Raw genomic sequence first — 27,293 nt, 5'->3', positions numbered from 1 at the left:
GAGGGAGGTACGGCCAGCTCTTCAGATGGTGAAGATGGGTGCAAGACGGGTCATCACCAGAAGAAGAGACAGGGTGCCGTAGATGAAGAGGAGGGCATTTTCTCCCAACTAGGAAACAACGGACACCCCGAAGTCCACCCTCCACCCAATGAGAACCAGGGGGTACTCACTGCCCCTCAGCTACAACTAACTGAGAGCCGTGATCCTCTGACAATCCCACTATCAGACACAGAACTGACGGTGCAGACCCTTGCATCGGCTCAATGACCAGAGCAGTAAATAACCCCAGTGAGAAGCTGGACAGCTAACTCAGCCCTGCGAGGGTCCAGCAATTCGCGCTCACCATGGGGATGCAGACAGCCACTCCAGAGACAGGACAGTCAAATGGACAATGGTAACCCCATAAACTGGGGGTTAAAGAAGGTTCCTTTGCTATCGTATAACAGGGGGCCCACTCAGTAGTTGGGTTCCGCTGAAGCCTCAGCTAAATACTAAGAGACTGGATGGTTAATAGACAGAACTGTAAATACGATAACTTAAATTCGATTAACTCAATCTGTTCTCTGTAATGTTAAGACATGCAATGTATATACATGAACGGTATGACCAATTGTCCAGGTACCAAAGATTTATTTCTATGAATAAAGTATATTTTGAAATAAAAAAAGGTTCTCCCAGGACGAGGCTATTCCGTTGCACTTCGGATGTGCTGATGCCTACGATATCCCCAAATGCAGGATAAAAGAAAAGACATAAAAGCTGGATAGTAAATGTGCAGACTTGTATATAGGAAAAATAAATTTCGATGCCTATATGTAAAGCAATGTAATGTGGGCACAAGAATGGCGTGACCAATTGTATAGAGATCCAAATAATTTTATGAATAAAGTATATTTTTGAAATTTAAAAAAAACGTGTACCCCCAGCAAAGGGGAAAACGACACCTGCATGAGGAATATACAGGCAGCTCTTCAGATGGTGAGGACGGGCGTAAGGAGGGTCGTCACCAGAGGAAGCGACAGAGTGCCGCAGGGAGAAAGGAGGGCAGCACCTCCCAAACAGGAAATGACGAACCCTCTGAGAGGGCTGGGGAAGACCACCCCCCACCCGGTGAGACCAGGAGGTACTCACTGCCCCACAGCTCCAGGTAACTGGAAGCAGCGATCCTCAGACAGCCCCACTGTCAGACAGAGAAAGGGACTGTGCGAACCCTGGTCCCGACCTGAAGACAGCAGAGCAGGGAAATGCCTGCAGCGTGGAGTCGTACAGCTACCTCAGTCCTGCAAGTGTCCAGCAGTTTATGTTCACCACAGGAATGCAGTTAGTTACCCCAGAGAGGCTGGACCAACAGCAAATGGCCTTCCAGGTCAACGTTAAAGCCGATGTCTTGTTTCTGCAGGAGTCTACGATACCGCACCTCTGCAGCTACAGGAGATGGTCGAACTCATGGGCCCATGGGCCGTCAGTTTGGTTGGGGGGCAACGATAGCTGCTCCTCCAGCCTGGGTATCCTGTTGAGAGGAGGCAACTTCACCATCTCAGAGGTTAAGGAGGTGGTGGGCGGGCGCCTCCTTGTCACTGATGTCATGTATAGATACGCTCCCCTGAGACTGATTAATGTGTATGCCCCAGTGGGTAAGAGTGAACGGTTGGCCGTCCTGCAGCAGCTTCCACTGTTGCTGGCTACGTCCAGGCTGGTCATTCTGGCTTGAGACTTCAACACTATTATTGATGCAGATGGACGTTCCGTTGGGGGGGACAGTAAACTGGACACCACGTCCAGAGTCCTGATGGAAACGGTCAATGATGCCAAGCTGCACGACGTCTTCAGCACCCTTGCAGACGGGAGTATAGCATAGATACCCCTGGTCACGGGCAGACAGGTCTATCCGCTCAAGGATAGATTACCTGTTTGTGTCCCGAACGCTCTCGGTCAGATCCACCGACGTCAAGCTGGTGTTCCTCTCTGACCACTGCCTTCTGCTGGCTGACTGTCACCTACAGGACGAGCAGCAGTCTGGCAAGGGAACGTGGAAGCAGAACATCAAGTTGTTGACTCCGGGAAACATTGAGGAGCTCAAGAGGGATTACGCAGGTTGGAGAACTGTGAAGCCCCCGGGGACTGATGGGAAACAGGAAAAGGGAACATCAAGCAGTTCTTCATCCTCAAAGGTGTTCAGGAGGCGAGAGAGAGAGGCGGGGAATACTGTCCCAACTCCAGGAAAGTATGCAGAACCTGGTCCTGCTGCAGACGATGGGGGTCAATGTCACGAAGGACCTCCAGGAAGTGAAGGGCCAGCAAGCCTCCCTCTATGCCTCGGAGGCCTCCAAGATAATCTTCCGGTCCAGGGTCCGCTCGGTGGAGCAGGACGAGACGTGCTCATGTTTCTTTTTCCAGAAGGTGCACAAAGAGAGCTCCGTGCTCAGTAGCCTGAAGGAAGAAGATGGCTCGGTAATGTCATCTCAGGCTGACATCATGAGGATTTGCAAATCCTTCTATGCCAGTTATTATGACTCGAAGCCAACCGATAGCACGGCCTCCCAGTCTTTCCTGTCTTCTATTATGGAGGTCTTAGGCGACAGAACAGGGGAGAGGATGGACCAGCCGCTATCTCTGGACGAGCTGACCAAGGCCCTCGAGTCCTTCGAAAAGAATAAAACTTCCGGAAGCGACAGTTTACTGGTCGAGCTCTATTCTGCTCTGTGGGACTTGATTGGCCAAGACCTGCTGGAGGTGTATGTCAGTATGCTTCGGGTCGGTACCATGAGTAAATCCATGAGAAATGGCATCATCAACCTCATCTACAAGTGGAAGGAGGAGAGGGATGAAATCAGAAACTGGAGACCAATCTCACTATTAAATGCAGATTATAAAATCTTGGCAAAGGTCATCGCCAACCAGGTCACGTCTGCTCTGGGATTGGTGATCCACCCTGACCAAACCTGTGCTGTACCGGGCAGGAAGATCGCTGAGTCTCGCACTCCTCAGGGATACGATCCCCTACGTGCAGGACAAGGGGCTGGATACCTGCCTCATCAGCCTGGACCAGGATATCACACAGGTATGTGAGAGATGTTGTCTCCAAAATGGGCTATGGGGAGGGAATCTGCAGTTGGATCATACTGCTCTACACCAACATTGTCAGTGCAGTCTCAATCAATGGGTGGGAATTAGATAGCTTCCCAGTCAGATCTGGAGTCAGGCAGGGCTATCCTCTCTCTCCTATCTTGTTTATGTGCTGCATAGAGACATTTGCCGAGTCTATCAGGAAGGATGCGAGCCTGAGAGGGGTGACTATTCCTGGCAGCGGGGGCCTGCAGGTTAAGGCCTCCCTGTACATGGATGATGTCGCCATTTTCTGCTCGGATCTGCTGTCCGTGCACAGACTTATGTGCATATGTGACCAGTTCGAACGGGCCTCGGGGGCAAAGGTCAACCAAGGCAAATGCGAGGTCATGCTCTTTGGGAACTGGGCTGACCAATCCTTCATCCCCTTCACCATCAGAACTGACCACGTGAAGGTGCTGGGTATTTGGTTCGGAGGGGCTGGGGCGTGCGCCAAGTCTTGGGGGAGCATATCAGGAAAGTGAGTTAGAAACCGGGCAGATAGAAGCAACGGTCGCTCTCCATCATGGGTAAAAACCTGGTCATCAGGTGTGAAGCACTGTCATTGCTGTTATATGTGACACGGGTCTGGCCTATTCCCAGAACCTGTGCCGTCGCAGTCACCCGGGCCATCTTTCATTTTATATGGAGATCAAAGATGGACCGGGTCCAAAGGGACTCTATGTATAAAGATCCGGGCAATAGTGGAAAAAACACACCCAATTCCACCCTCACCCTGATGGCCATCTTTGTGTGTGGCTGCATCAAGCTGTGCGTGGATCCCCGGTATGCAAACACCAAGTTGTACTGAGGTTCGACCTGTCCCTGGTGTTGCGAAGGATGGGCCTGGCCTCGCTGCCGTGGAACGCTCCAAATAGTTGGACCGTTCCGTATCACCAGTCCTTCGTGGAGAAATTTATGAAGAAAAACACTTTTGACCACAAGTTAATCAGGAAGTGGTCAGCACATAGTATCCCAAGCATTCCAGATGTCTGTCTATTTTAAACAATGTGCTTTCCCCCTCTGTCATCCAGACAGCCATTCTTCGCACCTCCTCCATTCCTCGCTCCATTGCTCTGAACTGTGCCCCATCCAAACATAATGAAGACAGGGACCAGCCCCCCCCCCCACTTTGTCTTCATTTTCCATCCCACTAGTCTACACATCTAATCTATCATCCACAAAAACTTCTGCCAGGTCCAATTAGATCCAACCACCAAGAACATCTTGCTCTCCTCACTCATGTTTGCCATCCGCAAGGACTGATCCCTTTGCCACCCTTTGGTTCGCACCAAACTCTTCCCACCAAACCCCCCTCCCTCCCTCCCTCGCCCGCCACTCCCCCTCCCCCGCCTCCCCACGCCACCCTGCTCTGCATCCCCTGACCCCGTCCCTTCGCCCCTCCTCTCCATGCGAACCCCGCCCCACACCATCCCCCCCACTATCCTCTCCTGCAATCATAAAACAAGCAAAACCTGCCGGCACACTGCCCCTCTCACCTCCATCCAGGGCCCTAAACTTGTCCTACCAGGTGAGACAAAGGTTCATCTACCTCTCCTCCTATTGGCCGAGCATCTCAGTTGGGCCAATAAGGGCAATGCTGATCTCCCGGTCGCAGCCCATTTCAATGGCCCTTCCCATTCCCTCTCCAACATGTCTATCCTTGGGTCTCCTCCATTGCCACTGTGAATCAGACCACAAACTGGCAGAACAAGACCTCATTTTCCACCTGGGCAACCTACAGCTTGGAGGACTCAACACTGAGTTCTCCAGTTTCAAATAACCTTCCCACCTATCCCCTAACTCCCTTTCCAGACCTGCCTCTTCCCTTCCATCTCTTTGACTGGCCCCTCCTTCCTGTGACCAACTGGATTCATGGTATTCAATTCAGAGAAGTGTGAGGTTACTTCCTCAAAACCCTCCTCCAAGGCACACAATAACCACTGCTGGGTTCCTGACCTGTAATTCAGTCAGTATCAGGATCAGGACACTGGATTATCCAGGACATATGTTGTAGAAGTTATAAGGTAACAGCTTTTAAGACTTTAGAACTAAGTTGTTAGTCCTTGGTGTTCCAGTCACTACCTCTGCAAATAAACGATGTTGGTAGCTGTAAGTGAATGCAGGTATTATTTTACTTAACCTGTTTGTGCTTCACAAAATGGTATTTTTTTGAAATGGTAGGAAAGTAATGAATCTCAATTTTGTGAGAATGCCCAGTCATCTGATTTCTTGAAGACTGTTGTGATTTTTTTCTTTCAGCATTAGTTCATGCTCCACAATGCCTTTGAACCTACAAACTCACTTAAAGAATAGCTGTTAGACACAAGTGATATTCACTTCAAACTTGGCTGATTATATCATGAAAAACTTGATTAATGTAGCACGTTACTAACATAATGAATGCTAAGTGACCACCAGATGTGTGTGCCAAAGATATGTGTCAGATGCCAGACAAATTTGGAGGTGTCTTTCTGTAAGAGCCAGCCAGGGGCCACAGAATGGTCATGGCATGTAGTATTCTATATAGTATTGTATCGCTTTTGGATCTGCAGAAGGAACAAATTCAAATGTATACATTTTTTTGTCTGGAAGTTTGAAATGTGACTAGGAGGAAAATGAGGAACAAGAAGGAAATGAAAACAATGCACCCCTAGCTGTTCACATTTCTGTCTGGGATACCTTTATTAATGTAAGGTTCATTGAGGTAATTAGTGGGTTGATGTCACAAGCAGAGGTACAATCACACTTTCCATTCCCAATACCACTGAGAAAAAGCAATCCTGCAAACAACCAATAAACTCTTTGAACATGTCCCTATCAACTGATGACTTCTTCTAAATATTTAGATTAAAAGTTGACTTTCTATACATCCGACAAGAATGGATGAGATGAGAATGTAGTGCCAAATAATAATGACAGGATTTCACCGTCAGTGGTGAAACAATGCCAATCATCATTACCCCAAAGAAAGTTGCGTAAATCTTGTGATTTATGTAACATGGATTTTTCCTTTCTTAATATCATGCTGACAACACATTCACTCTCAAAGAATTCATCTTCAATCTCACTGAAAATATGGTCTATCTGTTTGGAACATCCATCAATAAAAAGACTCAGTGATTCTCTTTTTAATTAAATGTTTTCAACCATGGTTTGGAGATGGTTGAGCCAGAAGTTCTTGATGAGGATTACTATCAGGTTGCATAAAGGTGAGAGTGAATGGTACTGCTCGATGATTAATGGGTGATGTGAGGAAGTATATTGAACGAGACAGATCAAGGTGCATGCAAGACAGGTGGATGTGAGGAATAACATGATGGAATAGACTTGATGATTCAGAATGAGGGGGTTGGATGATGTATATAGCAGAATATAGGTGAAAACACAACTGTACTCACCTTTCCTGACAAGGTTAGGTTATTAACTCATTTTTTGCCCAACAGTGAACATAGTGAAACTATGGTCCTGCTGTTCAACGTTTGGGAAACCTCAACCATACCTTCTTCATTTCCACCACAAGTTTTCTCCTCTTACTACTGGGAATAGAGTGTTTGTCCAGTTCTTCTCAGACTGCACTACCACAAAATGGGAGGTGTCAATGAATTGGGATGCAATCTTTGAACATTTAGAATTCATTCTAGAACTTGCTCCCCCCTTGTCAACTCCGAATTCTTCAAATTGCGCATTTGGCTTGGTTATTTAAATAATGATGTCAAGATTGTGATATACAGATTCTCATTACTGTTTTCTGGTGGTCAAAAAACTCTCACAAAAGTAAAATGATTTGGCTAATGTTAAAAAAAAGTCACTGACGGACATGATAAACACATATAACATAGGTTACTCATATAACATCTGACAATTTTCTCTCTGCTATTTGTTTATCTACATTAACATTAGAGATAATACCTCGATGATATCAAATCTTGTAAAATATGATAGGTACTTATATGTCTGATTTTATTCCTCATAGGTAGACTGTAAATTTTAACTTGTGTTTAAAATGTATTTCAAGTTTTTGTAACAAATGTAAACTTAGAAAAGACAGCTACACACGTGGATTTTTACCTTCCAATATGTGTGAATTGATGTTTACAAACTTAATCCTGTTGTGTAGATAACGATGGTTGAGTTTGAAGAGACATGACATGAAATTATTTTTCTCTCCAGAATTACTGGCAATCCACTTGTATACTTTATCAAATTGCAAATCAAATTCAGGATTATCCTTTAAAAGAAAATGCAACATTAACAGTGAGGGAAATGAAACAGTTACACTGCTCAAAATATTCAACGGACAACAATTTTCAATCACAAAGAAAATGCACTACTAGTGTTTCTTGGCAGTTCATATGCATCATCAGATTTACGGTCCCATCCTAGTACTTGACAAAGAAGATTCTGGGCAACTATTACTGAGTCCCATTCATCACATGCTATGATATTGGATCACCACTGACTGCTGTTTTCTGTTGCACCCCATCCTACTCGAGTTGAAATGATTAATTCAACATCTGCATGATTCAATTCCCTCACCCTATGTTTCAATCACTACAATATAGTGTCCAACTTGCTTCTTCAGTTTCTTGGCCAGCATCTTGTGAAACCAGCCAGACTGCAGGCTATTTTATATCTGGTAACTTTTAATAATTCATTAATGATCTCATGATGAAGAATTCTCTCAGGAGGAATGATCATAACAAAGTAATTTTTTTTCATTTTGAGGGCGAGAAACTTAGATTTGACCTCAATGTTTTCAACTAAGATAATATTGGTTAAATTAACTTGAAAAATAAATTAGAAGGTAAAACAGTAAATACATAGTGGCAGATATTTAAGAAATTATTTCTTAATTACTACAGATATTTTGTCGTGAGAAACAAAGATCCTATGAGAAGGATGAACCATCCATGGATGTCTAAGTAAGTTAACTATGATATGAAACTGACAACAAAAAGGGCATACGATGCAGTGAAGTGATACTGATAGGATGAAATAAACATTAACAAGGAAATAAGGATCAGAGAATGGCAGGATGGCAGGAAAAATATGAACAATCAAGGCCAGATGTTACAATGATTTTTAACCCCTTACCCGGCAAAGACAAGTTAACTTGTCTTCACCCAATTTATCTTTTTCAGAGTGCGACGAGTAAACTCGTCCAAAACATATAATTTCAAAAACAGCCACAGATGAGTTTATATGTGAATTCTCGGCATTTCTGGGCCCTTCCCAGCTAGAAACGAGTATACTCGGTGACTCATACATCTGGTAGCTTTTGGGCACACACTGTCATTTGTTTTTTTCTGTTTCGTTTTACAAATTATGCCCAGATGTTGAGCTCAGAAGATGACAATGAGTATGAACCTTCTATTATAAGCTTCGATACATCAGATGCGAGTGCAAGCTTGTCTCTCAAGTGAGGATGAGGAGGAGGAGGAGGAGGATGGACGAATTTGGTGTCGACATGTGGTGTCAGAAGAATGCATGCTTCCTCCACCACCACGCTTTCCATTCACTGGAAATCCTGGAATATCAATTGGTCAAGACACAGCTGATATGACTCCTTTGGATTATTTTAGTCTTTGATGTGACAACAGAATTATTGATTGAGTTGTGGACGAAACTAATCGCTTTGCTGAACAAACTGGAGAAAGAGATCGTATGTGGCGCCCTTTAGCAAAGGCAGAAATTTGTGTGTTTTTCGCCTTGAAAATGCTTGGGGGCATTGTGAAAATGCCAGATGAAGAAATGAACTGGTCGAAAGATGAACTACTTGAAAGACCAATTTTTCGGAAGCTGATCAGTTTGAAACGCCATAATAAGATAAAACAGTATCTTCATTTTGTGAATGATGAAACTTTTGATGCAGAAACACATCCCAATCCAAAATTGTATAAAGTTTATGATGTGTTTATGATGTTTAGTGAGAATTTTATGAAGTGTTATACCCCTAACCAAGATTTATCTAAAGACGAAAGCCTTATGCTGTTCAAGGGAAGGTTAGGATGGGTGCAGTACATACCTCTAAAAAGGAGGAGGTTTGGATTGAAGTATTTTTTGTGTGAAGCAAAGACTGGATATGTGTATAGAGTAATCATTTATGTTGGCAAAGGAACACAGTTTGATTCAGAATATAGTGAATGACCCATGAGTTCTCGTGTTGTGTTGTCTCTGATGAAGCCTTTACTTGTAAAGGTTATTGTGTTACTGTGGATAACTTTTACACTAGACCGCAATTAGCTGATACTCTGGTTAGTCACTACACTGATATTTATGGAACTTTCCGTTTGAATAGAAAGGAAGTGCCTGAACAGCTGAAAAGGGCAAAATTGAAAAAAAGGGGAAGTTGCAGCATTTCAGAGGTAAGGTAATGACTCTTCGTTGGAAGGACTTTCAACCATTCACAACCCTGCTATGAAGGATGTTGAGACAAGACAAGGGCCTGTGAAGAAACCAACAGTTGTATATGATTACAATTTTACAATGGGTGGAGTTGACAAGGTGGACCAACAACTAATAGATTATCCCATCACAAGGAAATGGGGTAAGAAATATTACAAGAAAGTCTTCTTCCATTTGATGGATCTTGCGGTATGGAATTCTTACATCTTGTACAATGTAGCAGTCACTGAGACAGGAAAAAAAGCCCTCACACACCTGAAATTTTGTATGCAGATTAATTGAGATATCATTGCAAAATATGGGGCAGATTTACATTCTACTACGGTAGTAGGGAGACCTTCGACTTCACCAGGATGTTCACGTTTTACACCAGGACATTTTCGAATGGAAATCCCAGCAACAGAAAAGAAGTCAAATCCAACAAGAAAATGTGTCATGTGTTGTCTGAAACGTGACCATAGAGGGAAACCAGTCAGGAAGGAGTCACGATATATGTGTAAACGCTGTAATGTACCGTTATGTGTAATACCACGCTTTGAAAAATACCATACCAAATAATCATTCATAAAATGCCAGAGAAAGTAAGATGAATGGGAAGATGAGGTAAAATAAAAGATAAAATAAGTACAGTATTTTATTTACATTTACTTTTGGTTAGGAAAATTGAAAAAAAAATATAAAAAAAGATTTTTGAGAAGACATGCTAAAAAAAATGTAAAATAAATGTGTAATTCCCCTTTACTTTTGATGATAAAGTTGGAAAAAAAAAGCAATAAATAAATACAATGGGAAGACGAGTTATCTCGCTTTTGCTGAAAATGGTATCTTCAAAATAAAATTTCAAGTAAAATATTGGAAATAGATAAAAACAAAAGTTATTTCCATAATCAGCATTTAAAATACTATTAAAAAAAAGCAATAAAAAAATTCGTCTGAAAATGAAACATTTTCTCCAAAAAACATCGCCGGGAAGGGGTTAAAAAAAGGCAAAATTAAAGACTCTATATCTGATTACACATGGAATACATAAAGTAAATAAATAGACATCAATAAATATGATCTGATAGCCTTACTGCAGCAATATGTCCCATTGTTCCTCTTATTTTGGTTGTTCATATGAATGACATTGTTAATTGCTAGAATACGAAAGATAGCTTAAATACATTTGATGATGGCCCAAAGGCTGAGGAATCTGTTGAGCATTTCATTATTGATCACCACAGATGAAAGGGAAAATTCTAACTAAAAAGATTTTAAATCAACATTAATGACAGATAGCATTACTACTGGAATTCTTGATGAAATTTTGTTAGATTTCTCATGGTCCAGAGAAGATATAAGTTTTGAGAAAACTATTCAAGTTGTGTTGAAAGCAGAAACCAAAAAGAGTGTCAGATAGATCCTGAGGGGAGAACAGTACAGGAACAGAACCTATTCACTTTAAAAGTTAAGTATATTCTGAAATGGCAGATGAGAAGCCAACATGGAGAATAAGCCAAATAACACATGCTAAGAGTCAGTGTCAGCAATCTGGGACATTAAGCTTCACTGGTATAGATAATGACCAGCCAAGGCAAAAGAATGGTATGTGTATAAACCTCTAGATCACTTCCAGAAGATGTGCAATATTAAAATGCAGTTTCAGAACAGCTGCATTATTGGTCGTGAAACATGTAGAGAAGTCCATACAGTAGACCCGCCATGAGAAAAGGTATCAACATTAAACAAGATATTTCCATTCGAAAAGACACCAGCAACACTCGTAAGAGAAATTATTGTTTTGCACAAAGGTTATGATTCAATTGACTCAACTTTCGCAGAGCTTATTCATATTAGTGGATATGCTGTCAATTTTAAGCTTGATATAGTCACAACTGTCACGATCCTTCTGGTCAGGTACCATGGGTGAGGAAACTGAAGTTACAGCCTTCAAAGATGAAACTGCACAGTCCAGTGGATTAACTCACAAGATTAAAGGTATACTACAAGTGACACTACACCGTACAAGATGGGAAAATGTGCACGTGGTCCACAATCAATATTCCTGACTTTTGAGCCACATGCATGTTTTGACCTCAATTTTCTTAAAAGGGCAGAAGGAATCCCTCTGGTTCAAGATAATTCTGTCTATCTAATTGTCCCTATGACAGTGCAATTGAGAAAGTATGGCTAGGCCAGAATTAGCCTCGGAATTCAGAACCTTCAGTCAAATAGCTACCATTAGTTATTGTCAAAGCTCAACATGAATAACATCAAGTGGAGTGAAGTAACAGTGAGCGGGTATAGGAGGTAAACATTAGTGGTAACACAAAAAAAACTTATTGAAGATGAAAGAAATTAAGACAGAAAACCACAAAACTTAATACCTCTTTATATTTAGCTCTTTATTCTATGCTGATTTATGATAATGAGCCACTAAACAACAAAATAGTTTTTCCTTCTACCTTGTCTGCATCCTTTCCATCAACAAGTATCAGATCCTCGAATGACCACCAAGCCACTTGTTTGTACACATCACCTTTATCAGCTTTTTTAAATTTCACTAGGGAAGCTTGATATGGACGATCAGTTGACACTGCATGAGGAAATAAATGCAGAAGCATTAATTTGTGAATTATCTTACCTCTAGAAAGAAACAAATTCAGTTGTGTTTGATTGGCTTTAGCCCGTTCAAATTTAATTTAATAGAAACCATGTCAAATATAAAAGCAAGGGGTGAAAGGTGAGTGGGTCAGTTCAAATTTACATTTTCTCACATTACGAAATATATAAGTAGATTATTTGATCAGTTGAATAAGTAGATTGATATCTGAATACTGGGTTAGGTTTTCTGCTCATTCATGTCAATGATTGAAAAACCATCCATTCAGTGCAAACACTTCACTTTCAGTAGATTGGAGCTTGGTCATAATCAATCCCCAATAGACAAAAAAATCAGGTAAACTTGTCAATTGCAACCCCAACACATCAGCACATTTATATTTAAAACTACGAGTCAGTATGGGTTGGATTTTTCAAGTGAGGCTTGGGAATCTGACTCCACAGGGCAATGACATGACAAGCGCATCATGTCATTTAATAGGACCAATTAATGGTGAGAGGTCACACTTGCTGAACAATTGAGAGTGAGGAAGCTGCCTTTGAAGCTATTGAATCAACAAGGGGCCATCCACCATGAAGGAGTTGCAATATCTAATTCCAGGAAGGGAAGAAAAACTCAGAACTTTTTATAAAGCTTTCAAAGAAATATCTTAGAGGTAGAAACATGCCAACAATTGGAACACTGCAAAATTGCAGGCAGGCATGTCTCTCTTTTGTCATCCAGCTTTCTAAGCTCCAGTTCAGAGTGTTCTGCAGGCATCCACGTGCAAGGAATTGGGTTAAAATCTGCTACTGCTTTGTAGGTTTCCTATGGGTGGCGAGTTCAGTAATAGGGAGGGGACAGCTACTGGTTCTGAGTTTAGTGCTGTATTTTTAAATAAGCAATCCTTGTGGGTCGAGAAGCCTATTGCTTCTTTCAATCAATATTTACATTTCTCCTCTCCCATCAGTTGTGTGTGTCGAACATCTCCCTCCCATCAGTTTGCTAACCACACTGCAACCATTCCTGTCTTCTGAAGCTGTGGACTTACACCTAATCTCTAGCTGCACCATTCTGCCACTATTTTTCTATATACCTATAAGCCAGGCTGTCAATTTGGCTAGCTACCAGATAAGAAATATTCCCAAAAAATAAAATGCTATGTCTTAGATCAGCTAGGCTGGAGGCAAAGCTGTTTCTTGTTTGAATTCCACATTCCTATCTCCTCCTAATAACCATTGACTACCTTGCCTAGTAAGAATTTGTCTGACATTGCCTTAAAATTATTCAATTACCCCGCTTCCACTAGCTTCATAGCAGGAGTGCTCCAAAGTTGTACAATCCTCAGAGAAAAGGAAAAAAGGAAAAAAGTTCCAAGGAAAAAAGTAGATGAAAAATATCATGTATTTTAGATAGAATCTGCCAGCCAGGATGAGTGATAAATGTGTTTTCCACTATAAATTACACTTATAATAATCAAATTGGAACAAACTAACATGAGAAAGTTAAATGATGTACACAGATAAAGATTAAATATCACGACTAGGATATGGATTTGCAGTTACATTCCTTTACAGTGTCGCACCACGTTGGAGTTCATGACAGATTAGCAACTGAGAAGGTAAAGCTGAGAACTATCTTCAGGAGTAAACTTCAAAGTAACACAATTTACAATACATTTATACTGAATATCACTTATATATGGCAATCATACATAAAACAGGATCTCACAAAGTTTTTTTTTCCATTATATTTAAGTGTTTTTAAAAAGTTTTAAAAAAAAATCCAAATGACAGGCAAGAATTAATCTACCTTTGTGCATTCATATCTAAATGGTCATTTGAGGCTTCCAGACAGTAGGTTGAGTGTAGTTCTCTTGGGTGTAGTAGTGTCTTTTCTAAGTCCACCCATATTGCATAATTTATGCTGAGTGCCTTATAGGTCCATGACATCTTCAGACTGTGGTACATGGTTGAGAATGCTCTCAATTGCAACAAGGAATACACTGCTGGTGGATAGTTTTAATGTTTTGAATTGCTAATGCAGACTTTTGGAATGACACCTGTGACAAGATACTCTAATATTAGATTACTTAGGATCTCCTATTGGCGTTGTAACATGTGATATATGTTCAGATGAAATGTCTGTCTCCTATGGTCTGATCGTTTATTCTGCTTTAAGGAATTAGCACACTGTAGAATGTCTGCATTAGATGGAACTTTGCTATGCAATGCCCCTTGAACAAATTTTAGACTCAGTATCTAGTGCTATTTGGATTGCTCATTCTCGAATTAAATCTTGATTGAAAAAAATCGATGAGTGATTTATCTAAGAGACAAACAACAACTCTGTTATGAATAAGCTCTTGTTATATGGTTTGGATGATTACATTAATGGCCCACATGTAGTATCCTCAGACTCTCCTGAAATTGACAAACCATTGAAGTATAATCCCAGTGTTCTATTTGTTCCTAAATTACTTTTGATATTGATCAAAAGTAATTATGAGATTGTTAAACATAACCTGTTTCTCATTGATCTGTTCTCTATGTAATATAATATGATTTGCTTTCCATCAAGTAGAGAAGTATGCTAACATATCTTTATTGGATTTAATATCAAGTTGTTTGAAATTTTAGGAATTGCGGCTTCCATATTTTTAATTTGCTGATATATCAATGGATCTGAAAGCTTAACTTCTTTTTGTCATGGAAGGATTGGTATAGATTACGAAAATATCAAACTCTTCCTTAAAAAATGGTGTCAGCTACAGGCTTCACTCACTCAAAAATTTTTGTAGGGGAAGATCAAATAGTCATGGTTCAGCTTTAAAACCAGCTGGCAGCCAAAAATGCCACAGAGCTGAATAGTTAATGTGAAGGAAACATCTCTGAACATCAAAACCTTAACACAAAAACCAATAGAAATCTACATCACAAAAAGCCTTTACACATCAGAAACATAGAAAATAGGAGCAGTCATTTGGCCCTTTGAACCTGCTCTGTCATTCATTATGATCATAGCTGATCATCTAAGTCAATAGACTGCTCCCACTTTCCCTCCATATCCTATGATTCTTTAATCCCAAATACTATATCCAACTCCTTCTTGAAATCATACAATGTTTGGTTTCAACTGCTTTTTGTGTAGTGAATTCCACATGCTCACCACTCTCGAGATGAAGAGATTTCTCCTCACCTCAGTCCTAATTGCCCTACTCCATATTCCTAGACTGTTAACCCTGGTTCTGGACTCCTCCACCATCAGGAACATCATTCCTGCATTTGCCCTATCTAGTGCTGTTAGAATTTTATAGATTTTGATGAGGTTTCCCTTCATTCTTCTGAACTCCCACAAATATATTTGTAACAATTCAACCTCTCTATGTACCTCAGTCCCACCATCACTTAAAATAATCTGGTAAACCTTTGCTATACTACCTCAAGCAAGATCATCCTCCCTCAGATCAGGAGACCAAAACTGCATACAATATTCTGGTGTGGTCTTTCTAAGGTCCTGTATAGCTGCAGCAAGGTATCTCTGATCCTGTTCTTTAATCGTCTTGCCTTTACCGCTTGTCATGCTTGCATGCTGCCCTTCAGATCAACTGGCAAACAAAGATACCCAGGTCTTGTTACATTCCCGTCTCTCAATTCATAGCCATTCAAATAATAGTCCACCTTTCCCTATTTGTTGCCGAAGTAGCTAACCTCACATTTGCCAACATTATACTGAATCTGCCGTGCATTTGTCCATTCACTCAGCTTGTTCAAATGACATTGAAGCATCTATGCATCCACCTCATAGCTCACCCTCCCACCCAGTTTGTATTGTTTTGCAGACAGTAACAGGGGAAACAAGCCTTAAACAAAGCAATGGGAATAGTAAAAGTCTACCAGCAGCTAAGGGAATAAATCTGAATTAACTATCCATGAAAAGCAGTGTTTATCAGATACCCAGAGTAAATTTGCTCCTTTCAGGGAAGGAACAAGTTTTGCTTCTATTTGTCATTAGATCACTTTAGTGGAGTGAAGAGAAAAATAAATGCAATCAAAAACAATTTGAATAATACCACAGATTGGAGATGAAGTCTGAATGAAACAGAAGAGAGAGAGAGAGCATGAAAATAGTCAGAAATCTAACTTCAGATAAGAGACAACTCTGAGAAGTGGAGGGCAGTCAATACAGGACTGAAGGTATTGTACTTAATTTCATGGAGTAGACGAAATAAGGTATGTGAGCTTGTAGCACAAATTGAAATTGGCAGGTATGATGTTGTAGGTATCACAGAATCATTGCTGCAAGAGGATTAGGGCAGATCCAGGATCTAAACATCCAAGGATACATATCCCATCGAAAGGACAGGCAGATAGGCAGAGGGGATCATGATTGTCTTGTCAGGAAGAAATTAAGCTAAATCGATAGCAAGAAGTGATATGGAGCCAAAAGGCATAGAATCTGTGTGCGTAAAGTTGACAAACCACAAAAGAAAATAGACTCTGATGGGAGTTGGAATCGAGGGTTTGATGCTGGAAAAGCACAGCAGGTCATGCAGTATCCGAGGAGCAGAAGAATTGACATTTTGGGCATAAACCCTTCATCAGGAAGGGCTTATGCCCGAAATGCCAATTCTCGTGCTCCTCAGATGCTGCCTGACTTGCTGTGCTTTTCCAACATTACACTTTCAACTTTGATCTCCAGCATCTGCTGTCCTCGCTTTCTCTTCAGATGGGAGTTATGCACTGGCCTACTAACAGTAGTCAGAATGTGGGGAAGAAAATAAATCAGGAGACAGGAAAAGCATTTCTAATAAAAAGCACTATTATGATAATCATGAAGGACTTCAATATGCAGCTGTACAGGTCACTGGTCAGATGACTCTTTGAATACAGGGTTCAATTCTGGGCTCCTTACTATAGGAAGGATGTTGTAAAACACGAAAGGGTTCAGAAAAGATTTACAAGGATGTTGTCAAGATTGAAAAGTTTGAGATATAGGGAGGGCTGACAATACAGAGATTTATAAAATCATGAGGGACATGGATAGGGTGAATAGATAAGGTATTTTCTCCAGGTAGGGGGTCCAAACTAGGGGGCATTTGTTTAAGGTGAGAGGGTAAGATTTATAAGGGACCTAAGGAGAAACTTTTTCATACAGAAGGTGATGCATGTATGGAGTGAGCTGCCAGAGGAACTGGTGGAGGCTGGTATAATTACATTTAAAAGGCATTTGGATGGGTACATAAATAGGAAGGGTTTGGAACGATATGGACTAAATAGGACTAGATCAGTTTAGGATATCTGGTCGGCATGGACGAGCTGGACTGAAAGGTCTGTTTCTGTGCTGTATAACTCTATGACTGTATGAGACGGTTATTTTGGGGGCGATTGTAATAGATCCCACTAGGGAAGAGGCAATTACGGATTTTGTAATGTGTAATGAGGCAGTCCGATTGAGGAGCTTAATGCGAAGGAACCCTGAGGGGGTAGTGACCATAATATTACTGAATTCATAGAATTCCTCCTGCAGTTTCAGAGGGAGAAGTTGGAATCGAATTTAAGTGTTACGATTGAGAAAAGATAATTATAAAGACATGAGGGAGGAGTTGGTCAGTGTTGACTGGAAGGGGAACCTTTCAGGGAAGGAGGAGGAGCAGCAATGGCAGGAGTTTCAGGGGAGAATTTGGAAGGCACAATAGAAATACATCCAAAGGAAGAAGAAACATACAAAGAGAAGGAGGAGGCAACCATGGCTGACAAGGGAAATTAGGGACAGTATAACAGCAAAAGAAAAAGCAGACAATGTGGCAAAAATTAGTGTGAAGCCAGAGGATTGAGAAGCCTTTAAAAACCAGCAGAGGAAACTAAAAGAGCAATAATGGGGGAAGAAATTGAAACATGAGGATAAGCTTGCTAGTAATATTAAAAAGATCACAAGAGTTTATTTTAAATATTAAAAGGTAAGAGAGGTTTTTAGATGGTTGGAGAAGGGAACAAAGAAATAATGGATGAATTGAATTGGCTATTTGCATCAGTTTTCACAGGGGAAGGCACCAGCAGCATACCAGAACTTCAAGCGAGCCAGGGGGCAGATGTGAGTGTAGTGGCTATCATTAAGAAGGTACTGGAAAGTTGAAAAGTCTAAAGGTGGATAAATAACCTGGACCAAATGGATTACGCCCCAGGGATAATTGGATTTAGGGAGAGTCCCAGAGGACTGGAAAATGGCTAATCTAACGCTTCCATTTAAGAAGGACGGGAGGCAGAAGGCAGGAAACTGCAGACAAGTTATCCTGAATTCAGTCGTTGGTATGATTTTAGAGTCCAAAATGAAGGATACAATTGTGGAATACTTGAAAGTGCATGATAAAACCAGACTGAGAGTGTAAACCTTTGTTAAGGGGGGGGGCCGTCATGACAGATAAATCAGTTAGAATTCTTTGAGGAGGTAACAAGCAAATTAGACAATGAAGAGACAGTAGGTATGATCCATTTGGATTTCCAGAAGGCCTTTGACAAGGTGCCATGTTGGAGGCTGTTGTATATAGGATAAGGGGTCATGGTGTCAAAAGTAAGGTATTGGCATGGATAGAGGATTGACTGACTAGCAGAAAGCAGAGTGAGGATAAAGAGTTTTTTTTCAGGATGGCAGCTGATGACGAGTGGAATTCCATTGTTGTTAAGTTTTCAAATGATGTAAAGATAGATGGAGGGATAGTTAGTGTTGAGGAGGTGGGGTGGCTACAGAAGGACTTGGACAGGCTAAGAGAGTGAGCAAAGAAATGGCAGATGGAATAAAATATGGGAAAGCGTGATATTATGCACTTTGGTACGATGAAAAGAGGCACAGACAATTCTCTAAATGGGAAAGGCTTTGGATATCTGAAGAACGAAGATACGTGGGAGTCCTAGTTCTGGACTCTAAGGTTAACAGTCAGGTTTAGTTGTCAGTTTGGAACTTGAAATGGCTAGTATCCTGTCACCTTACATGTGCACAGTACACTGGCAGTGGCCAGCCAGCTCGGAGTCAATCACTGAAAAAAGGAGATTCTGAATTTCCTGTTACATGTATGTTTTTTCAAACAGCCAATAGTAAACAATAACAGCAGTTTACAAGAAACAGCAACCTACAGGGAAAGGGGCAGCAAGGCCAGATCCCATACCCCACCGTACAAACAATTCGCAGGGGAATGCTGACCAATCCCAAATCCCATCTTAACTTACCAAAAAGGAAGCAGTAAATCTCCTGCTTATATTTTTTTTGTTTTTGTATTTGTAAGCCCTATGCTACCATCACACAGTGGTAGTGCTTATATTTTCCCCAGCACCCATGTCATGTGCGTGAACCTCTTTATATAATATTTTCTTTCTTTTTTAATTTTTTTCCTTTTTCCTCTGAACTGAGGAGATTCTAAATCCCCTGGTTATATATTTCTTTTCTGTTGTAGGACACAGTGAAGAAACAACAAGTGCAGAAAACTGTATTTATATTCCACTACCAGGAAGAAAAGAGACACTCAAGTGGCCAGTGACACGCAGTGCCCTTCTATTTCCTGTTTACATTTTCTTTTTTTTACTTACTCCCGCACTAGTGTCTAACAGTGGCTGTGTTTATTATCTTCTGTGTTTTTTTCAGGTTTGTCTGGTTTATTTGTATTCAAGGTCTACAGTTCAATCTCATGACACTATCTCCTGTTTATATTAGTCGGCCAGGGTTCCCTGATTGACCCAAGTTAACCACCCCAATCAAGGATCTCATAGTCAGTAAGATCCACCCAGATCTAATCACTACAGAAGGCAAATGAAATGTTAGCATTCATTTCAAGGGGGCTAGAAAAGAAGAGTAGAGAAATACTGCTCAGGTTGTATAAGGCTCTGGTCAGACTGCATTTGGAATATTGAGAGCAGCTTTAGGCCTCACACTGAAGGAAGGATGTGCTGACTTTGGAGGAGGGCCAGAGGAGTTTTATAAGAACAATCCAGTGGATGAACAGCTTATTGTGTGAGGAGCAGTTGAGAACTCTAGGTCTGTACTAAACGGAGCTTAGCAGGATGACAGGAGATCTTATTCAAACTTACAGAAATACCGAGAGGCCTGGATGCAGTTGACATAGAGAAGATGCTTCCATGAATGGAGGAGAATAAGACCCAAAGGCACAGCCTCCAAATTAAGAGATGACTTTTTAAAATTGAAATAAGGAGGGATTTTTCAGATAGAAGACTGTCAATCTGTGGAATTCATTACTGCAGTGGGCTTTGGAGGTCAAGTTATTGAGTGCATTTAAGACAGAGATAGGTTCTTGATTGAGAAGGGGTTCAAAGGTTAGGGACAGAAGGCAATAAAACATATCAGCCACGATCGAATGGCAGAGCAGACTTGATGGGTCTTCCAAACCCATGACCACTACCATCTAGATGGAAAAGGCAACAGATACATAAGAACACCACTATCTGCAAGTTTCCCTCCAAGCCACTCACTATTCTGACTTGGAAATACACAGTTCCTTCAATGTTGTTGAATCCTACACCAACTGGTCTGCAGCATTTCAAGGCGACAAGTCACCATCTTCTCAAGGGCAATGAGAGATGGGCAATAAATGCTGGCACAACCAATGATGTTCACACGAATGAATAAATTTTACAAGCGATTAGAATTCATTGAATGTAATACTGAGTCTGAAAGGTTATTATCTGCCAAATGCAAAAATGAGATGCTGTATCCCAAGCTTACAAGTTTTCAATGAACACTATATTGGGCCACCATAAAGAGACCAGAGTGGGGTTGAGCTGAAGAAATAATATGAAAGGTGACTGAAAATATGAAGTTATATTTCTGTATTGAACACAGATCTCTTGCAAAGCTGTTATCCCAACCTGTGAGAAAACTTTATTGTAAGCAATTGATGCAGTATACCAGATGGAAAGGAGGAGATGGAACATCACATTGTGGCTGTACAGGACACTGGTGAGGCCACTTTTAGAATACTGTATGCAATTCTGGTCGGCCTTTTATTAGAAGGATGTTGTTAAACCTGACAGGGTTCAGAAAAGATCGACAAGGATGTTGCCAGAACTGCAGGGTTTGAGTTACAGGGAGAAGTTGAATAGGCTGGGGCATTTTTTTCCCTGGAGTATTGGAAGCTGAGAGGCGATTCTGGGTAAACCAAGATGGAGGACGGGAAAAATTTCTAGCTTAAGAGCTGCTCCTTTTTTTGAGGTATTTTAGGTGCTGGAGGTGATTTCTTCGAATTCCAGGAGCAGCAATTACTGTTTTATATGCTGCAGCACTGTTTTGGAACTTTGAAAAAAAAAGTCAAAACAACAGCAGTTTTAAAGGAAGCACATGGTGAGGACAGTGCAGAAGAGAGAAAGAGAGAGAGAGAGAGAGAGAACCTGCACAGTTACTGCCTTTGCTGTTTTTGAATTCATGCGTCGCTGGACATTGGAGTGCATCTGGGAAAATTAACGAACAGTGAATTTCACAACTAATCTTGGAGGAACCAGTTTGAGCGAAGTTCACAACACAAAATCAGGTAAGTTAATTGTTGTTTTAAGTCTGTTCAAGAGAAAGGCAGTATTAGTGAGTACAGTGGATTCTTTCTTGATTATATGTTTTTGGAGATAAGTCTCTTGATTAAACTTAAAATATATGCCACAGCTCTTAATTTAACCTGGTGCAGTGTTTTGTAGAGGAATAAGATGGTGTTATTTTCTGGGTCTGTAGATTGTGAAGGAGCAAAAATGGCCTTTGCAGTGATGTGTACTTCTTGTCAGATGTGGGAGTTTAAACAGAGTTTAAGGGTTACTGCGGATTATATCTGCTATGAATGCTGTTGGATGCGAATCTTATCAGATCGAGTTGATCAGTTGGAGAAACAGATAGAAGCGATGAGAAATTTGTAACAGCAACAGTATATGATGGATGGCAGTCCTAGGAAGGGGGGAAAGTCTCAGGATAAAGTCACGTAGGTGGGTTAACTCCAGGAAGGGTAAGAGAGGTCGGCACATAGGCAGGAATCTTTTGTGGATATACACACTTCAAACAGGTATGCCATTTTGGAAAATGTAGGAGGTGATGGATTGTCAAGGGAAGATATCACGAACAGCCAAGTTTCTGGTACTGAGACTGGCTCTAATGCAACAAGGAGTACATAGGCTTCCAAGAGATCAATTGTGTTAGGGGATTCTGTAGGCCAGCAGAGAAAAAGCAGAATGGTGTGTTGTTTCCCTGGTGCCTGGGACTGGGATATCATAGCAATTACAGAAACATGGCTCAGGAATGGGCAGGACTGGCAGCTTAATGTTCCAGGATACAAATGCTACAGGAATGATAGAAAGGGAGGCAAGAGAGATGGGGGAGTGGCATTTTTGATAAGGGATAGCATTACAGCTGTGTTGAGGGAGGATATTCCCAGAAATACATCCAGGGAAGTGATTTGGGTGGAACTGAGAAATAAGAAAGGGATGATCACCTTATTGGGATTGTATTATAGATCCCCTAACAGTCAGAGGGAAATTGAGAAACAAACTTGCAAGGAGATCTCAGCTATCTGGAAGAATAATAGGGTAGTTATGGTCAGGGATTTTAACTTTCCAAACATAGACAGGGACTGCCATAGTGTTAAAGGTTTAGATGGAGAGGAATTTCTTAAATGCGTACAAGACAATTTTCTGATTCAGTATGTAGATGTATCTACTAGAGAAGGTGCAAAACTTGACCTACTCTTGGGAAATAAGGCAGGGCAGGTACCTGAGGTGTCAGTGGGGGAGCACTTTGAGGCCAGTGACCATAATTCTATTCATTTTAAAATCGTGATGGAAAAGGATAGACCAGGTCTAAAAGTTGAAGTTCTAAATTGGAGAAAGGCCAATTTTGACAGTATTAAGCAAGAACTTTTGAAAGCGAATTGGAGGCAGATGTTCGCAGGTAAAGAGACAGCTGGAAAATGGGAAGCCTTCAGAAATGAGATAACAAGAATCCAGAGAAAGTATATTCCTGTCAGGGTGAAAGGGAAGGCTGGTAGGTATAGGGAATGCTGGATGACTAAAGAAATTGAGGGTTTGGTCAAGAAAAAGAAGGAAGCATCTGTCAGGTATAGACAGGATAGATCGAGTGAATCCTTAGAAGAGTATAAAGGAAGTAGGAGTATACTTAAGAGGGAAATCAGGAAGGCAGAAAGGGGACATGAGATAGCTTTGGCAAATAGAATTAAGGAGAATCCAAAGGGTTTTGACAAATATTTCAAGGACAAAAGGGTAACTAGGGAGAGAATAGGAACCCTCAAAGATCAGCAAGGCGGCTTTTGTGTGGAGCCACAGAAAATGGGGGAGATACTAAATGAATATTTTGCATCAGTATTTACTATGGAAAAGGATATGGAAGATATAGACTGTAGGGAAATCGATGGTGACATTTTGCAAAATGCCCAGATTACAGAGGAGGAAGTGCTGGATATCTTGAAACGGTTAAATGTGGATAAATCCCCAGGACCTGATCAGGTGTACCCGAGAACTCTGTGGGAAGCTAGAGAAGTGATTGCTGGGCCTCTTGCTGAGATATTTGTATCATCGATAGTCACAGGTTAGGTGCTGGAAGACTGGACATTGGCAAACGTGATGCCACTGTTTAAGAAGGGCGGTAAAGACAAGCCAGGGGACTATAGACCAGTGAGCGTGACCTCAGTGGTGGGCAGATTGTTGGAGGGAATCTTGAGGGACAGGATGTACATGTATTTGGAAAGGCAAAGACTGATTAGGGATAGTCAACATGGCATTGTGCATGGGAAATCATGTCTCATAAACTTGATTGAGTTTTTTGAAGAAGTAACAAAGAAGATTGATGGGGGCAGAGCAGTAGATGTGATCTATATGGACTTCAGTAAGGCCTTTGACAAGGTTCCCCATGGGAGACGGGTTAGCAAGGTTAGATCTCACAGAATACAGGGAGAACTAGCCATTTGGATACAGAACTGGCTGAAAGGTAGAGGACAGAGGGTGGTGGTGGAGGGTAGTTTTTCAGAATGGAGGCCTGTGACCTGTGGATCGGTGCTGGGGCCTCTACTTTTTGTCATTTACATAAATGATTTGGATGTGAGCAGATTGCAGATAACACCAAAATTGGAGGTGTAGTGGACAGTGAAGAGGGTTACCTCAGAGTACAACAGGATCTGGACCAGATGGGACAATGGGCTGAGAAGTGGCAGATGGAGGTTAACTTAGATAAAAGCAAGGTGCTGCATTTTGGGAAAGCAAATCTTAGCAGGACTTATACACTTAATGGTAAGGTCCTAGGGAGTGTGCTGAACAAAGAGACCTTGGAGTGCAGATTCATAGCTCCTTGAAAGTGGAGTCGCAGGTAGATAGGATAGTGAAGAAGGCGTTTGGTATGCTTTCCTTTATTGGTCAGAGTATTAAGTACAGGAGTTGGGAGGTCATGTTGTGGCTGTACAGGACATTGGTTAGGCCACTGTTGGAATATTGCATGCAATTCTGGTCTCCTTCCTATTGGAAAGATGTTGTGTAACTTGAAAGGGTTCAGAAAAGGTATACAAGGATGTTGCCAGGGTTGGAGGATTTGAGCTATAGGAGAGGCTGAACAGGCTGGGGCTGTTTTCCCTGGAGCGTCAGAGGCTGAGGGGTGACCTTATAGAGATTTACAAAATTATGAAGGGCACGGATAGGGTAAATAGACAAAGTCTTTTGTCTGGGATCGGGGAGTCCAGAACTAGAGGGCATAGGTTTAGGGTGAGAGGGGCAAGATATAAAAAAGACCTAAGAGGCAACTTTTTCACGCAGAGGGTGGTACATGTATGGAATGAGCTGCCAGAGGATGTGGTGGAGGCTGGTACAATTGCAACATTTAAGAGGCAATTGGATGGGTACATGAATAGGAAGGGTTTGGAGGAATATGGGCGAGGTACTGGCAGGTGGGACTAAATTGGGTAGGGATATCTGGTCAGCGTGGACAGGTTGGACCGAAGAATCTTTTTCCATGTTGTACATCTCTATGACTCTATGACCTGTACAGAAGTTCATGAAATCATGATTGGCATGGATAGGGTGAATAACTAAAGTTTTTTTCCCCACTGTAGGGGAGTCCAAACCTTGAGGACATATGTTTAAAGTGAGAAGGAAAAGATTTAAAAATGACCAGAGAAATAACCTTTTCACACAGTGGTGGTACATATATGGAACAAGCTACCAGAGGAAGTGGCGAAGGTGGGTACAATTATAATATTTAAAAGACACCTGGATGGGTATATGAATAGGAGGGGTTTTGGGGAATATGGGCCAAATACTGGCAAATGGGACAAAGTCAAATTGGGATATCTGGTCAGCATAGATGAGTTGGACCAAAGAGTGTGCTTCTGTGCTGTATGACTCCATTACTAGGCCTCCATAAGTGCAAGTACATTGGAAGGAGCTTTTGGAATGCTGGAGTGACACTCATGCATTTGTTTTCTCAGGCATTTATGTTAATCTTGAACTTGAGTTGCAGTTGCATTAGTCCAAATGCTCTGTCTAGTTGGCATAAAGTTTATACAGTAGTTTTCATAATTAAGTTATCATCAATAAGAATTCAAATAAATGATCCAATGGTCAAAAACATATCTTGCTACATGAAAAAGTTCAAAACTATATTTAAATAGGATAACAGGCTCTATCACCATGTTGACTTTCCTCACCAGTAAGCTGCAATAGCAGTACAAGTAGATTGTTGTCATTCACTGAATCCACATGCAACCCGGTTTCCTTTTGCCACAGGATTGATGGTTCTGAAACATCTCTCAAACGGAGTTCAAGTAACAGTCTGCATTACTTTCAATGAAGTTATTTAAGAATCGTTGAATATTCCCAACCACAAACACCAAGTTCTAAAACGGAGACTCCAGGTATAAAATTACTCCAAAATTTCCTTACTAAGTGGGTGGTAGGTTTTGAGGTGTCGCTTAGTTTATTCCCCGTTTCGAACCTGGTAATCTAACTGTTTAACTCAGAACAAACTAATCAACAGAAGTGCCTCGGCTAAGTTTTGACAAGGTAAAAATAAGGATGGAGATGCTGGAAACCAGATTCTCGGTAAGAGTGGTGCTGGAAAAGCAAAGCGGATAAGTTTTGACAAGGTGAAATCTAGCAGCTCTCTTGTGATAATGATTTTTACAAAATGGGAAACACAGTTATCACTCCAAGTGGCTTTTAACTACGTAACGAGTACTATCGTTGCTGCCGTCAAGGTACAGCTGACCCATCCTGACCCTTTTCGGGTCCAATTTTCAATACTGGAATGCACATCCTCGGATGAATGTAAACTGTTTGTTTACACACTCCCAACTCGAAATCAGAAAACAAAAGCGAAACGACTGTTTCTTATACTTCGCATTTGGAGGAAGGGGCGTTCAGTGCATGTGGGTTAGTTTAGAATATAGGCATATTGACTGACTAAATAATTAAAACTATCAAAAGTTTGGGCTGTGGAAAAGTCTAGGTGTAAAACTTCTCCAGTCGGGGTTGGCATGATACACCCACGCCCAGGGTGACCGGACAACTGGCAGCTCTCTGTGACCCACTGCTTAGTCTACCCACCTGCGGCGCACAAGATGCAGCTTTTCCGCTTCTTTCCAGCTTTCCAGACGAAGACCAAACCCAACAACCTCTCCTCCTGTGGTGTGAAAACATCCTTCTGCAACTGATTCCGAATAGCAATCATGGTAGGCGCGGAAAGGAAACGGACGGCTCCCTCCCGTTGACTTGAAATTCAATCCAGGAAGTCAGATAAGATTTACTCAAAGTACAACGCTCACATCAACAACGGGAAATGTTCTCAGGGATTCCCTAGATGGAGATCATATAAACTGGTTGCAAACTACGTCTGAAAACAAAAAGAAACAGTCCCTCCAGCTCACAAGGCCTTCCCCGTTTCTCTCTCACCAACTGACAGATTTCCTGCCAACGGAAGCGCGAGGGAAACAACCCGCGTGCAACCCGGCGCTTTGAGCCAAAGCGAGGCTCGGCATCAGTCCTCGCGCCCCACCCCCTCAGTAACATCCCGCCCCTCAGCATCACCCCGGCACCGCTCCTGAAGACGCGCCCCCGACTCAGTGAAACCCCGCCCACTTATTGATGCGCGGCCCCCACCCACAGTAAAACCCCGCCCCTCAGTTATGCCCCCGCCCCCACATAAAAACCACGCCCCCTCCCTC

The 27,293-nt window shown here is 41.6% G+C and overlaps 1 protein-coding gene across 1 annotated transcript in view; it reads right to left on the bottom strand.

Moving 5' to 3' along the window:
- LOC132820241 (exocyst complex component 1-like) overlaps positions 1-27,007 on the bottom strand; it is a 101,682-nt gene extending 74,675 nt beyond the window's left edge. The window contains exons 1-3 of the mRNA XM_060832247.1: positions 26,677-27,007; positions 11,958-12,088; positions 7,177-7,336 (exon numbers count right to left, since the gene is read on the bottom strand). Coding sequence (XP_060688230.1) covers positions 7,177-7,336; positions 11,958-12,088; positions 26,677-26,800 — 415 coding nt within the window. The 5' untranslated portion in view covers positions 26,801-27,007. The remainder of the gene's footprint in view (positions 1-7,176; positions 7,337-11,957; positions 12,089-26,676) is intronic.
- Between the last annotated feature and the right edge of the window lie 286 nt (positions 27,008-27,293).

This window comes from Hemiscyllium ocellatum, chromosome 11 (assembly GCF_020745735.1).
Source record: "Hemiscyllium ocellatum isolate sHemOce1 chromosome 11, sHemOce1.pat.X.cur, whole genome shotgun sequence".
Taxonomy (NCBI): domain Eukaryota; kingdom Metazoa; phylum Chordata; class Chondrichthyes; order Orectolobiformes; family Hemiscylliidae; genus Hemiscyllium; species Hemiscyllium ocellatum.
Note: the sequence above shows the minus strand (reverse complement) of the source record. Positions and strands in the feature narration are given on the sequence as shown.